This window comes from Cricetulus griseus, chromosome 6, assembly GCF_003668045.3.
Source record: "Cricetulus griseus strain 17A/GY chromosome 6, alternate assembly CriGri-PICRH-1.0, whole genome shotgun sequence".
NCBI classification, from domain to species: Eukaryota; Metazoa; Chordata; class Mammalia; order Rodentia; family Cricetidae; genus Cricetulus; species Cricetulus griseus.
Genome location: NC_048599.1, coordinates 135,331,478 through 135,347,154, shown reverse-complemented (window position 1 = coordinate 135,347,154; position 15,677 = coordinate 135,331,478). Strand labels below are relative to the sequence as shown.

Sequence of the window (15,677 nt, the reverse complement as noted above, 5' to 3'; positions counted from 1 at the left end):
AAAACATTTGATAAGCCAGGGAAGGTGAATAAGGAAGTTATAAAGCATAGTGACTATAGATGATAAAACGCAAAGGTGAAGATTCCAAGATAATGCATAGGTGAAGATAATGCTGATAATCCAACACTTCTTTGAGTGTGTGTGTGTGTGTGTGTGTGTGTGTGTGTGTGTGTGTGTGTGTGTGAGTGTGTCTGTGTGTGTGTTTGTGTGTGTGTGTTTTGTATGAATGTGTGTGTACCACATGCATGATGCATGCCTGGTGCCTGTGAAGATCAGAAGAGAGAAAGGGTACATCTAGAACTAGAGTTACAGATGGTCATGAGCCATCATGTGGATATTGGCAACCAAATTCTGGTCCTGTGCAACTGCTGCAAAGGATCTTAATGCTGCACCATCTCTCCAGCCCCACGAAACACTTCAGACTAAGTTATAGTACAAGGGGAGACTTGAACGGTCTCTTCATTTTGCTGAGAAAGAAGCACATGAAAAGAAATATCTGATGTATTTTTGTACTCTGTGTGTACATCACTAATCTTCATACTTTAAATCTTTTCCTAAGTGTTCTTTTGAACTAGATTAGTTATCAGTTCTAAGCTGTGTTTTCCTCATATTTTAATATCTTTGGCTTAAATGTATCTTTCAACTGACAAATACTTAAAATTATACTTAATTACAACAAAACGTACTGATTGCCTCCTATAGTCCATGGCAACTTTGTAACTCAAAATACAGTAATAGATATAAGAATGAAGATTTAATGTGAATGAAAGAATTAATAAAGTTTATTCATACTCCTCCTCATAGCAAATTATTTTTTCTACATTCAATATAGTGTTTGCACATCATGGATATTTAGGCAATGCAACAGTTTTTTTTGCAAATCTTTTTAAATGTAAGTCAGAAACCAAATCAGTCCAAGTTGTTTTTAATTACTACATTCAATGTAACCTGCTCTGTTTATTTACCTTCTAGGTGAAATTGACCTTCAGATTCTCTCCAAAGTCCAGGCTCAATACCCAGGCATCTGTATCAGCAATGAAGTTGTTGAGCCAAGTGCTGAGCAAATTGTCAAGTACAAAGGTATGTACTAAATTCTTTCTCCAGAGGCTTATCTTCTCATTTTGTTTGTTCATTTGTGAGTTTCTTTTGTGTGTATCAAGTGGTTAATCACATACTGCTTACTATGTATTTAGTAAATTTATTTGGAGAAAAACCTAACTAATTCTTGGTAGGCAGGAATGAACACCTGAAACTACTAATTCCTTTATTGACCTCATGCATCAATCTATTTTATATTAAACTTCTATTCATAAAATTCTGCAGTTGATTTAATCTTTACACCAAGATCATATAATCTATATTTAACCATTTTCTCAAATTTACTTCCTGTTTTTTCCTTTCTCCTCCAATTTTCTCAAGTACTAGAAAAAAAAGAAACAGTCTAGACAAATCTTCTGATTTCCTGAGCTACATAATAAAGAAAAATATGTGCCTTTTTATGTCGTTGTATAAGGTTGTCTAGTAGAACAGAACTGGTAGAATTAATCTATATCTATTAAAATGGGATATAGTAGAGTGGCTTACAGACTGTGCTCTGGGTATTTCAACAATAGCTTCCTCTACATACAAAAGCCAAGAATCCAGTAGTTGTTCAGCCCACAAGGCTGAATGACTCAGATGGTCTTCAGTCTGTGTTGGAATACTAAAGAAATATGTTATAATACTTATAAACTCATAAAAGTAAAGAATGCCTGCACAGTAGGATAGATGAACTTGCCAGTAGGAGTGAAGGCAAGCAGGCCCAAAGCAAAACACTTCATCTTTCACATCCACTTATGTGGGCCATCACCAGAATGTATGGCCCAGACTTAGGGCATGTCTTCTGACCTCACATGCTTCAGAGTTGGGGACAGTCTTCTAAACCCTCCATGAGTGTGCCCAGCTTCTTGGTGTTAGTTGATTTCCAGAAGTAGTCAAGTTGACAACCAAGATTAGCCATCCAAGTCCAATAACATTTACTGCATTAAAATTCTAAATGAAAATGGGTTCCATATGTAATTAAATTAAAATTGATTATAGGCCACCTTTTCTGGGTATTTTAGAGCGTGTAGCGAAGACATCAAACATGGAGAACGTAAAATTTGCTTGGCACAAGGAGACATCATCTGAATATCAAGAACGAATACTGCAAGAAGAACCTCAAAAGTGGGACTTTATTCATATGATTCAGGTAAGAAGTAGTATTGTAATAGGCTGCCAAAAAGATGTTTTTCATGAATTTGTATGAAGAATGCATATCATTTTAATATTTTAAAATGAAATCTTTTGGTTTTTAGTTTTATTATTTGTGAATATTTTCTACATTAAAAAAGGTGTTGATATATGAAAATCCATCAATGTAATCCACCATATAAACAGACTGAGAAAAAAAATCACATGATCATCTCACTAGATGCTGAAAAAGCCTTTGACAAAATCCAGCATCCCTTCATGACAAAGGTCCTGGAGAAATCAGGGATAACAGGAAGATACCTCAACATAATAAAAGCTATATACAGCAAGTCAACAGCCAACATCAAATTAAATGGAGAGAAACTCAATGCATTTCCTCTAAAATCAGGTATAAAACAAGGCTGTTCACTCTCTCCATACCTCTTCAATACTGTCCTTGAAGTTCTAGCTAGAGCAATAAGACAACAAAAGGAGATCAAGGGAATACAAAGAAGTCAAACTCTCCCTATTTGCAGATGATATGATAGTCTACATAAGTGACCCGAAAAACTCAACCAGGGAACTCCTACAGCTGATAAACACCTTCAGCAAAGTGGCAGGATACAAGAGTAACTCAAAAAAATCTGTAGCCCTACTATATACGGATGAAACATTGGTGGAGAAAGGAATCAGAGAAGCATCACCCTTTACAATTGCCACAAACAACATAAAATACCTTGGAGTAACACTAACCAAAAAAGTGAAAGACCTGTACCATAAGAATTTTGAGTCTCTAAAGAAAGAAATTAAAGAAGACACCCGAAAATGGAAAGATCTCCCATGCTCTTGGATAGGCAGGATCAACATAGTAAAAATGACAATCTTGCCAAAAGCAATCTACAGATTCAATGCAATCCCCATCAAAATCCCAACATATTTCTTCACAGACCTTGAAAGAACAATTCTCAACTTTATATGGAGAAACAAAAGACCCAGGATAGCCAAAACAACCCTGTACAATAGAGGAACTTCTGGAGGTATCACCATCCCTAACTTTAAGCTCTATTACAGAGCTATAGTCCTGAAAACAGCTTGGTATTGGCACAAAAATAGACAGGTAGACCAGTGGAATAGATTTGAAAACCCTGAAATTAACCCACACACCTACGAACACCTGATTTTTGACAAACAATCCAAATATATACGCTGGAAGAAAGAGAACATCTTCAACAAATGGTGCTGGCATAACTGGATGCAAACATGTAGAAGACTACAGATAGACCCAAGCCTTTTGCCCTGCACAAAACTTAAGTCAAAATGGATCAAAGACCTCAACATAAACCCAGCCACACTGAACCTACTAGAAGATAAAGTGGGAAATACCCTTGAATTAATTGGTACAGAAGACCTCTTCCTGAACATAACACCAGTAGCACAGACACTGAGATCAACAATTAATAAATCGGACCTCCTGAAACTAAGAAGCTTCTGTAAGGCAAAGGACATAGTCAGCAAGACAAAACGGCAGCTCACAGAGTGGGAAAAGATATTCACCAACCCCACATTTGACAGAGGGCTGATCTCCAAAATATACAAAGAACTCAGGAAGCTAAAACACCAAACAATCCAATTAAAAAATGGGGTACAGAACTAAATAGACAATTCTCAATAGAGGAATCTAAAATGGCTGAAAGACACATAAGAAAGTGTTTAACATCCTTAGCCATCAGGGAAATGCAAATCAAAACAACTCTGAGATTGTTAGCCTATTAGAATGGCTAAAATTAAAAATACCAATGACAGATTATGCTGGAGAGGATGCAGAGAAAGAGGAACACTCCTCCACTGCTGGTGGGAGTGCCAACTTGTACAGCCACTTTGGAAATCAGTATGGTGACTCCTCAAGAAAATGGGAATGAGTCTACCACAAGATCCAGCAATTCCACTCCTAGGCATATACCCCAAAGAAGCACATTCATATAACAAGGACATATGTTCAACCATGTTCATAGCATCATTATTTGTAATAGCCAGAAACTGGAAGCAGCCTAGATGCCCCTCAACTGAAGAATGGATAGAGAAAATGTGGCACATATACACAATGGAGTACTACTCAGCAGAAAAAAACAAGGGAATCTTGAAATTTGCAGGAAAATGGATGGAATTCGAAGAAATCATTCTGAGCGAGGTAACCCAATCACAAAAAGACAAACATGATATGTACTCACTCATATGTGGACCTGCTTTATGATACATAGTAGTGACCGTGCTTTATCAGAGCTGTTTTTAATGATGTTGCTCAGAATGGTTTCCTTCCTGATGATGATTGAGAAGCTAATTAAAAAAAAAAAATGGTGCCAGGTACCACAGGCGTTACAGAACTGTGCTGTTTTTCTGGGATTTTGTTTTTTACTTTTTTTTTTTTAATGGAGAGTGCTGGATGTCTCTACAATTTTGTTCTAAATGACTTCAGAACCTGCAAAAGCTGTTGCTGCTATTGATGCATAACATACTGCCATTATTGGTCTTTTTATATAAATATATATTAATGCATATATATATATATACATAAAAAATAAGTTAGTCATTGTTGGCTTTTTTAATTTGTACTGGAACATTCTTTTACTTTGTTTTAAGTGTATGTTTCTCAAGTAAACAATTTAGGTATTTTTCTATACATTTTTCTTTCTGATGTAGCCTTCAGTTTAATTAATATTTTACTGCATCTGGTAATGTATTCTGTGTTTGAAGCCTAGTGACTTTTCATTTTGATGTTCTTGTGATTTCATATGCTGTATTCTCCAAGCAATAAAATTCTGATGTGTTTTATAAAAAATAAATAAATAAATTTCAATACAAAAATAAGAAAAAGGAACCCATTCATTCTACATATGTTTCTTGAGTGGAAAATTGGGTTCTACAAAAAGAAAATGAAAAAAAATATAGACATTTCCATGCCAGTACTCAATGTATGTTATTGCTGAAAATTTTATAGTACTTTTGATAGTAAAAAGAAGAAATTCTGTAGCAGTGCATCAGCAGTGTAGTAGGATGGAGTTGTACTTCACTTATATTTTGTTCTCAAGGTTTTTTGTTTTTATCAGATTTTCGTCAAAATATAAAATGACTTGGTTATAAAAAAGAAGGTGTTGATAAATACAAAGACTCTCTTTGACACTTGAAAGGACACTTGTTTAGAACTGCAGAGTGATAATATATTCTAGCAAGTTTTCAATGGCTTTGTTGGTTTAGATGAACAGTATATATGTAAATGTTCTAGACTTTTTCTGAATTTTCTTGGTGTTTCCAATAGTAGGAATCTTCAATTATATGTATGTAATAGAAGGGACATGCTTTATAGTAATCAATGTGATATTACTTACAGTAGCCAGTCATTTAGGAGGACTTTATTTCCATGATTCACCAGCAATGGACTGACTAACAAGCAATGGTTATTGAGTACATGGCATGTCAATTCTAGGCATCACTGATATTTCTGGATAGTAAAGAGTATATTGGTATTAGAAGTTGGTTAGTACTTGGCAATGGTTTTATTTTGTGTAGAGCACTTAATTAAAGACAAAACTTATTCTTCTTGAGTCTATAATCACAGTGACTTCAGAGGAGTACAAAGAAAATTTTGAGTCTAAAGTAAACATATTTAAGCAGTCCAAGTCTCTATTCTTAGAAAACAAACATTTTGTCTGTCAGGAGACATTTAACATGTTCAGAAATCATATTCTATTTCTCTCTAGATGTATTTTCCAGCCTCCTGAAACTGTTTGCTAGTTTCCCTCTCCTAATTCTTCCTGCAACCTGCCTCTGATGAGTCATTCCCAATTGACCACTTTATATTCTTGAAGGAAAAAGCCCACTGAAAATTAATCTTTTACCCTCTGCCTTAGTCAGTGTTCTATTACTTTGAAAAGATGCTGTGACCATTGCAACTCTTATAAAGAAAAGCATTCAATTATATGAGCCTGTGGGGACCATTTTTATTCAAACCAACACATTCCACTCCCTGGCCCTCATAAGCTTGTAGCCATATCATAATGCAAAATGTATTCATTTCAACTTCAATAATCCCCATAGTCTGTAGTGGTCCCAACACTATTTAAATATTCAAAGTTAAAAAATCTCTTCTGAGACTCAAGGAAATCTCTTAACTGTAACACCCTGTGAAATCAAAATATAAAAGCAGATCACATACTTCTAACATACAATGGCATATAATACACATTATGATTCCAAAAGGAGGAAAGGGGGACATAGTGAGGAGATAATGGACCAAAGCAAGACAAAAAAATCATAAGGGAAAATTCCAAACACTGCCTCTCCATGTCTGATGTCAAAATACTCTTCAGATCTCCAACTGCTTTCAGCTTTGTTGACAAAATACTTTCCTTTCTTGGACTGGTTTCATACCCTTTTAGCAGCTCTCCTCAGCAGAAATCACATAACTCTGGCACCTCCAGCATCTTGGGGTCTTCAGACAATCTGGGCTTCACCTTAACAGCTTCATACAATGACCTTTCTGGACTTCCATGCAGAGATACCCCTGACATGCCTGCCCTCAAGGGCTTTCCTTAGTCATGGAGAGATATTCTGTAACCCCTTTCTTGTATCCTTGACTCTAAAGCCAGAATCATGTGCCAATGCTGAGGTTTTTTTTCTTTTTCTTTTTTTTTTTAACCAAATTTCTGTTTTCATCGTTTCCTTAACTGCCTAAGCTATTCTCTAATTCCTTTTCAAAACTTGGAAGCTTAGCTGGGTTAGGTCATGCCCCTAGATCACCACTCCCTTTATTTATTAGAAACAGGCTTTTCTTTAAACTTTTTAATCTCCTTGAGCACTGGCCTTACCTTCGTTATACTTTGTGGTACTCCTTTTCTCCTCAAACTCTACATTTTATATTTTTTCCTTTTTCAACTTGCTCCTTTTCATTATATATCTGCCTAGTGGTGGCCATTAGTAACCAAGCAAAACAGTCAATACCAGGTTGTCTTGAAATCTCCTCTTCCAATTAATCAAAAACTCTTCAATTTAGCCTCGGATAGATTTTTTGGACATGTGCAGAAAACAGCCACATTCTTCACCAAATACCACAAGAACAGTCTCTTGTCCACTCATTAATGTTCTTTTCCTCTGAAGCCTCTTGAGCCAAGTGTTCACAATCTACATTGTTCTCAGTACCACTGTCCTCCATGCTTCTACTAGTTTGGTTCATTAAGCCATGCTAAAGCATTTAACTGTTTTCTTAATCCAAAGTCCCCAAGTCCACATTGTTCCAACAAGCATCATGATCAGGCCTTTCACGATACCCCACTCCCTGGTACCAACTTCTGTCTTTGAGTTCTATTGCTGTAAAGAGACACCATGAGCATCACAACTTCTATAAAGGGAAGCATTTAACTGAGGGCTAGCTCACAATTTGAGAGATTTAATCCATTGTCATTATTATGGGAAGCATGGTGGCATGCAGGTAGACATGGTGGTGGAGAAATAGCTTCACAGTTCTACATCTGGATCCTCAGGCAGCAGAAAGAGAAAAACACTAGGCCTGACATGGGCTTTTCAAACAAATAGCGCTACTCCCTAAGCATTCAAACATATCAGTCTGTGGGAGCCATTCTTATCCTAGCACCTGTGTACCTTGTACCTGTGTTTCCTTCTTGCTGCTTGTCAAAAACCATTTCCTCTACATCTGCTTTGTAGCTGCTTTTCCCTCTAATATGCAATGCAGTAGCCTTAGAGATTTATATAGCTCTCTTAGAACTTCTACATTTTACTTTCTTTCTTTCTTAGAGCAAAAGTCTATTTATTCTCTTTCACTTCTTATGTACCCTGCACGTGTTTATGTCTCTTCCTTGCTGTTTATAGTCCAAACATTCTTATGACATGGTTTCAGTCTGGCATTTTTCTATCAACCTAGAAACCCCTATGTGTTTTAGGTAAAAGTTCAGGGTGTCTGTTGTGACCAACAATCTTTTTTTATCCTGGTCATGTCATAGATTATTTGTCATCATATGGATTTGTTGTATTTGGGTAACATGTTGTAAATGTGGTAAACTGCATGGAGAAACTTGATGGTAATCATGGCTCCTGAAGCTATATGGGCCATATGCAGGGTCATTTTATTTCATTCATTCATATGGGAAAAGTCATAGCTAAATTATTTGACCTTTTTGCAGTGGATTCTATTATGGTCATATTACATGGAAAATTGAATTCTTGTCTATGAATGATAAGTGTGAGATATAAAAACTATCTGTTGGGTAGATTCTGTAGTGCCTAAAGGATACACATCATTAAGCTTTATATTGACTAGAAAAGCCTGCATTTGACTAGGAATTGGTCTAGAAGTATTAAAATTAGGTTGGCTATAAAAACAACCCAAAACATAACTTTATGTTTTGTATTTTCTACTGTCCTAGAGAATCCGAGCATGTCATAGCCTGTCCATTTGTGTGTGTGTGTGTGTGTGTGTGTGTGTGTGTGTGTGTGTGATTTTAAAAAGAAAAAATGTGTATATGAGGCTATGGAGAAACTTGTCAAAAGTTTGGATTTTAAAATAATATTCTAGGACATGGGGTTTGCTTTTATTTTGCTAACACCATTTTCTCTTATAAGTGCTAAAACTCACAAAATGAGAATAGGCACAGTATTTTCTTCCGGTTGTAGAAGAAAGTTTAAGCACCTGTAGTTACGATGTATATGCTCTGTGTTACAGAAAGAAGAAAGAACTTTAAAGGTATTTTGCCCTAGGACAAGGGCATATGCAAGGCCCTGGGTTCCATCCCCAGGACTGGCAGGGAAAAAGGCAACAAAAGATGTTTACCTATAGGTGGGCAGATGGTATATTTGCCCTTTTCCCAAATGTCTTATGTTTCTAACTCTCTAGCATCTTTAACCTTTAAACATTTAAAGATTTTTCCTGTTAAATATTCACTCAATGTGAAAAACCAAAACAACCACTGAGTATCTAGTCCAAACATGCAAACTGTGTCATCCAAAACAACATAGAGAAACATGTCATTTCTTTTTCCCCTCCCACCTAGATGCTGTATTATGTAGAGGATATCCCAGCTACCCTGAGATTCTTCCATGGTCTCTTAGCTGCCAATGCTAAGATTCTCATTATTCTTGTGTCAGGTAAGCTATTTCAACCAGCTGGATCTTAAAATAGTAACTGTGAATATATACATGGATTCATGTGTTTATATAAAGTTAATATATTTTGTTATTGTTATGAAATTCATTTTAAATTAATTTTTTAAACTAGAACAATGCTCAATTTAGGGAACCTAGTGGAATCAAAATCTCTTCGCTTCCCTCTATTCAGAAAAATGCCCTTACAAGGTTTAGAGAATGGCTCAATGGTTAAGAGCACATTGCTTTTGTAAAGGATTGCAATTTGGTTTCTAGCACCTACTTTGGGCATGTGCACATACATACACTCACTCACACAATTCTCTCTCTCTTTCTCTCTCTCTCTCTCTCTCTCTCTCTCTCTCTCTCTCTCTCTCTCTCTAATAGAACCTTACAAAAAAGAAAAAAGAAAAATTCTTTGTCTTGTACATACGCATCTGCTCTGGTTACTTTTCTGCTGCTGTGGTAAAACCCTGACCCAAACAAAGTTGGGGAGGAAAAGGAGTTATTTGGCTCACAGTTTACAGTCCATCATTGAGGGAAGTCAAATCAAGAACTCAAAGCAGGAACCTGGAGGTAGGAACTGAAGCAGAGATGATGGTGGAGCACTGCTTACTGCCTTCTTCCAGACAAACCTGCCTACTGATGGCACTATCCAAACTGGGCTCTCCTACAAAACTCACAATTTAACAAAATGTGCCCTTCAGACATGCCCACAGGCTCATCTGATGGAAGAAATTCCTCAATTGGGAATCCCCCTTCCAACGTGTGTCTCTATTTGTGTCAAGTTATCAAAAACCAAGCAGCACCACATCTGTTTTATAGAACAGAAAGTTCAAGAGATAGTATTTTTAACATGAGAACCAACAGGTACATTTATTATGTTTACCTATTTTATGTCACTTGAATGTCTTTCCTCCATTTTTGATACTTACTAATAAGTAAATAAAATTTTAAATATTCTGGATGCCATTAATTTGCATTTCTAAAACCATTAGAAGCATGGTTCATTATAGCTTTTTTTTTTTTTTACATATACTTATAAAATGATTCAATTGTTTTACTTTGTGCTATAGTTTTATTTTTCAGAGAGGACAATTAATTAGTTTGTTGCTTCCAGGGTCATGTCACATAGGTAAAAGTCAGAAAATCAAACATTGGTGCTAAGATCATTGATAAGATTTTACTGTGTAGTATAAGTTGGATTCAAAAATACCAGAGTGTTATGGGCACCTGCCACTATGCCCTGTCTCTGTAGTAGTTCTTCCATGGATGTCTTGGATTGTCTAGTTGTTGCTAGATGACTCATTTCTGAAAACACCACAGTCCTATCACCATCACCAGACAACAGCTCCAAACACTGAAACTGTATGCCGTAACGTTTGTCTTCACATATAAGGAAGACTTTTTAAACTAGCAGGTGCAATTGTTGCTTATACTCCCAGGCTTTACTTCATGTGAGGGTTTAGAACCAAGAACTCTTGCATACAACTGACTGCCCAAGCGAACATTCTGATGTACTATTTTTTACCTCTAGTTAGTTAAAATTACTCATTTATTAGGGAAAGATCTGGTTTTCCATTTTGAAGGGATTATGTAAATTGAATGGTTTCTGCTAACCTATGTCTAAATTAGGACACTTGGTAAAAAGTAGTTTGTATTACAAACGTAAGCTTGGTTTCCAATGTTGTGGGGAATCTACTTTTGTGATCTGCATTGATAAAACAGAAACACTGTTCTGAACAGAAATCTATCCTCAATTGACAAACTTCATATTAGTAACAGTTCTACTAGTGGATCTGACATTTTGAGCAGTTAAATATTTGAATGCTAGGTATTTGCCAATAAGAAAAAAAGCATTATATGCTTTTAAATATTGTAAAAGTGTATTCTTTGTGCATTTTAAAATTTACCAAGCACCTTTGTAGAGACTGTAGTTTGCTGGCTGCAGCATAGAGTTACTGTAACCCAAGAAATCTGAAGACAAAACAGGCCCAGGGAAAGGTATCAAGACACTTGGGGTATGAATACTAGTGTACTTCCTACATGTATGGACTTTGCTTCTAAACCTTAGTTAACTTTAGGCTATTTGTGGACAGCTGGACCCATGTTATTTGTATGTACCCATACATGGGATCCAGATGAGCTCTGTATGCTTTTATATGGAACCAAAAAGACAATAAGAGACAGGTAACTTTCTAAGAAGAATTTTGAGCCAGAAATTATTCAGTAAGTGCCCTTCATATGGTAGAAATAGCTTACACTGTGGTTTTTTAGATAGTGTTTCTCTGTGTAGTTTTGTAGACCAGGCAGGCATCAAACTCACAGAGATCCACCTGGCTCTGCCTCCCAAGTGCTGGGATTAAAGGCGTGTGTCACCACTGCCTGGCTAGTTTTCAGTTTTTTAACGTAGTTCAAACCTCTATCTACTGAAGAATAAGAAGAGGTTGCTGTCTGGAAGAGGTAAGCATTTTTAATCAATATATTTCCTAGGAATGAGAATGAACATCTAAGAGCATTCAGTTCATTAAACCGGAACTCATATGAGATCTTCCTGTTATCATAGTCATTAGTTCTTGGAAGATGGTTTTACTACAGAGAAGAAATGTTATATTAATTTTTTTTTAAAGGAACCACCGAGTAAAACAAGAAAAATGTTTCAGATATTTGATTATATTTGTAAGGAATATTAAATAGATTAAATATAAAATAAAATATATATTTTTAAAAAGTCACCTTTTCTAATAGTTTGCTTTGCAGTTCAAGAAGATATTCAACCTGAGGAAAGAAATGGTACTGCCAAATATGTTGGTCGTTTTTCATCAGTTTAGTTAACTAGACTTTTCCTGGAATCCCCAGCCATACTCTCACACATAACAATTAAAAACACAGAGTCAATGGCCATAGTTTTTATTCCAAGCATCTTGAGTGCCCCCCTCCCCATCCTGCCCTGGGGCTTTCCTGCTGTTTCACTTTAGAGGCTCTTATGAACTCAGGAGAGTGGAGATGGGTGCTTTTGCCTATCAATCTATTATTAAACCTTTGTGAAATCTGAGGTGCACAGAAAATGCTCAATGAGTCTTTGGATTCAACTAAATAGTTGTTAATTTCTGTTTCATGATACCAGAACTACAAGGTTCTAAAAGTCCACCCAAAAGAGGAGAATATGATTCATCTAAGAATGACTGACTACATATAGAACACAGCAACTGTGTGTATTTGCACATATGTTTACATGGAAATAAAAGGCTCAGTGAAATATAAACATACATTCTCATGGGCATCTATGCTGGATATGGGACAGTCAGACAAAACCATGTAGGATAAACAAATAAAACTAATTAGGACAAGAACGAGGATGGAATCAGAATAAAATCAGGTCATTTAGTGGTCAGTGTACTGTAAGTGATCTTATGTTTTCTTCTGTGTTGCTATGCTTCTGTTATGGAGTAAGTCCAACTCAGTAAATATTCACTTAGTGGTAACTAGCAGAATTCTTTGATTATTGATATGAAAAATGAAATGAAAAGGAACAGAAGTAAGCACAAAATACTTGAATTTTGTTTTAAAGGAGAGTGTTGTGTACTGAAATATTTCACTGATGTATTTGCTCTTCTCCCCCCGATCATTCAACTCCAGTTTTTTTGGCTTCTGGGTTAGTTCTTAACTGTACCAGCCTTGCATTGGCTTCAAATCCTTTGTAGTTGTTCTCTCCATCTGGAATAACCTTCTGTGTGCTGCTTACATGGCTGCTGTCAGACTGTGCTCACCTGTCACCATATTAAACAGACTCTGTGATCACCATAGGTAATAAAACAACAGTGCTTAAATGTCTCTGGCCATCCTTATCCCTTATTCTGATTGTTTGCTATTACACATTACGTCATGTGATACACGTATAATTACACATTACATCATATAATTCACATACAATTACACATTACATCATATAATACACATACAATTAGATATTACACCATATAATACACATACAATTACACATCCCATCATATATATATATATATATATATATATATATATATATATGATTTTCTCCCTGCTTTTGTTATGTTACTTGGATTAAGCTCTACAAAGGATATGACTATTATTTTGTTAATTGTTCTATTGTAAATGTCTGGTATAGTGACTAGGAGAAGCTAAATGAAAGACAAAATAAAGAAAACATGAACTTTCTTCTTTTGCATAGGAACTAGTGGCTGGGACAAGCTATGGAAAAAGTATGGATCCCGCCTACCCAGGGATGACCTCTGCCAGTATGTCACTTCCTCTGATCTCACTCAGATACTGGATGACCTGGGGATTAAGTATGAGTGTTATGACCTTTTGTCCACCATGGACATAACAGACTGCTTTATTGATGGCAATGAAAATGGAGACCTGCTTTGGGATTTTTTGACAGAAACCTGCAACTTTAACAAAACAGCACCGCCAGATCTTAGGGCAGAAATTATGAAAGACCTTCAAGAGCCTGAATTTAGTGTTAAGAAAGAGGGGAAGGTACTTTTTAACAATAATCTGAGTTTTATAGTGGTTGAAGCATAACTATAAGTCACAAGTGTTCAGTCAGAATTTATATTTTGAACGATTGTTTATTACATATTGATTTACATATCAAACACATATTTACATACTAAAGTTAAAAATTAATCTTATAATAAGGATATATTCTCATTTCTTATAAATGAAATCTACAAATTTCCAAGACATTCTTGGGCTACCACCAGAATCATGTGGGCTACTTCCAGTTATATCTTGTCCAGTTAGACTAAACATTACCTAACTGGAAACATATGGCTTGAGTTTCATTGACTTATTGATAATAAAATCCTTTCCATTTTTCTCATTGTACTGGAAATTCTTGGACTAGTAAGAAAATATGTGCCATCTGTATTTTGAATAACAGTAAAGTGACTTTTGTTGATCCTATCATCACAAAAAGTAGATATAGTTCTACTTGTAAAGAAGTGTTTATCTCTCTCTACTTTTCCTGTAATAGTTTCTATCATACTTTTTTATTAATATCATCATAAAATTAGAGGCTGGTGGGATGGTTGTTCCAGAGGACCTGGGTTCAGTTTTCAGCATGCATGTCCTATACCTCACAACCAACTGTGATGCCCGCTCTAGAGAATCTGATGCCATATTCTGGTCTCTGTAGGCATCAATACTTATGTGAGAATATGCCTCCCACACACATAAACGTAAAATAAATCTTTAAAAAATGATTACAAAACTGGCTCTATCATCTGATATTTCTACTTTATCTAAGATATAATTATCTTTTCGGTTTTTGATATACTGAAACTTATATTTTGTACAAATCAATTTAGTTCAGTTTTTCCTTTTTTAAATTTTAGTTTCTGAAACATTTTTAAGGATCTTCTAAGTTTAAAATACTAATATTTTTATAATAGGTTCATAACTTCTTTCCAAAGTTACCTTTGGATAGTAGGGTTTCAGAGAGTTTGGGGAGACTTATTTGATATTCTTGCTTTATTTTAAATGACCCTCTGTAATTCTTACAAGAATATATATTTTAAGTTAATAAGTAATAATTCATAAATAATTTCTATATTAAGGAAATGATACTTCCAATCAAAATGGGATAAAAAAAGAATTTTAATAGCTCATGGAACTGTGCCTTACAGTGCAGAAGCCTTAATTCACGGATGGTGTTTTGTTATTCTCATGATAGCATTATCACTTTATGTTGTAGGATAGTCAAATTTGAAGAGTTTGTGCCCCTTCTTAACCACAGCTCATCTCTGTAGCTTAGAATCTGTTTACATTAACAATCAAGCTTTGTTTATAATCAGTAAAACTGACATACATTGACGTATTTTCTTCGACAGCTTCATCAATTTTCTCATTATAAAATACAATAAATAAATGATGTCAGATTCCTGAATAAGACCACTGAATGGTCAGAATAAATTGGTGATTCGTGAATATTGATGGGGATAGGGCAACCTCAACAGGAAGGATCCAAGACTCTAGAGCAGTTGCAGCCTTTTGTGGAAGAAGAATGGACATGTTATTTAATGATGAAAATAGAAAAGCTTACTGATGGTTATTTACAAATGTGGCCCTTTTCTCATCCCTGTAGGCCTTTTCTAGAAAATGCAAGGACAAATAAATTCTCATCTACTTTAGTTTAATGTAGTGGAAATACACAATGAAATAGCAAAGAAAGGTCATATTGCCCTGACTATACCTCTCCCTTTGGGAGTCACATTTGCCAGTAAATAAATGGCTTTTCACTCATCTTTGCAAGTGTTTTGCAACATTGAAAGGGC

The 15,677-nt window shown here is 35.5% G+C and overlaps 1 protein-coding gene across 1 annotated transcript in view; it reads left to right on the top strand.

Annotated features, from left to right (window-relative positions):
• LOC100759779 (histamine N-methyltransferase) overlaps nt 1–14,611 on the top strand; it is a 41,741-nt gene extending 27,130 nt beyond the window's left edge. Inside the window, exons 5-8 of the mRNA XM_027422777.2 lie at nt 973–1,080; nt 2,103–2,230; nt 9,270–9,363; nt 13,568–14,611. Coding sequence (XP_027278578.1) covers nt 973–1,080; nt 2,103–2,230; nt 9,270–9,363; nt 13,568–13,923 — 686 coding nt within the window. The 3' untranslated portion in view covers nt 13,924–14,611. The remainder of the gene's footprint in view (nt 1–972; nt 1,081–2,102; nt 2,231–9,269; nt 9,364–13,567) is intronic.
• Nucleotides 14,612–15,677: the final 1,066 nt, after the last annotated feature.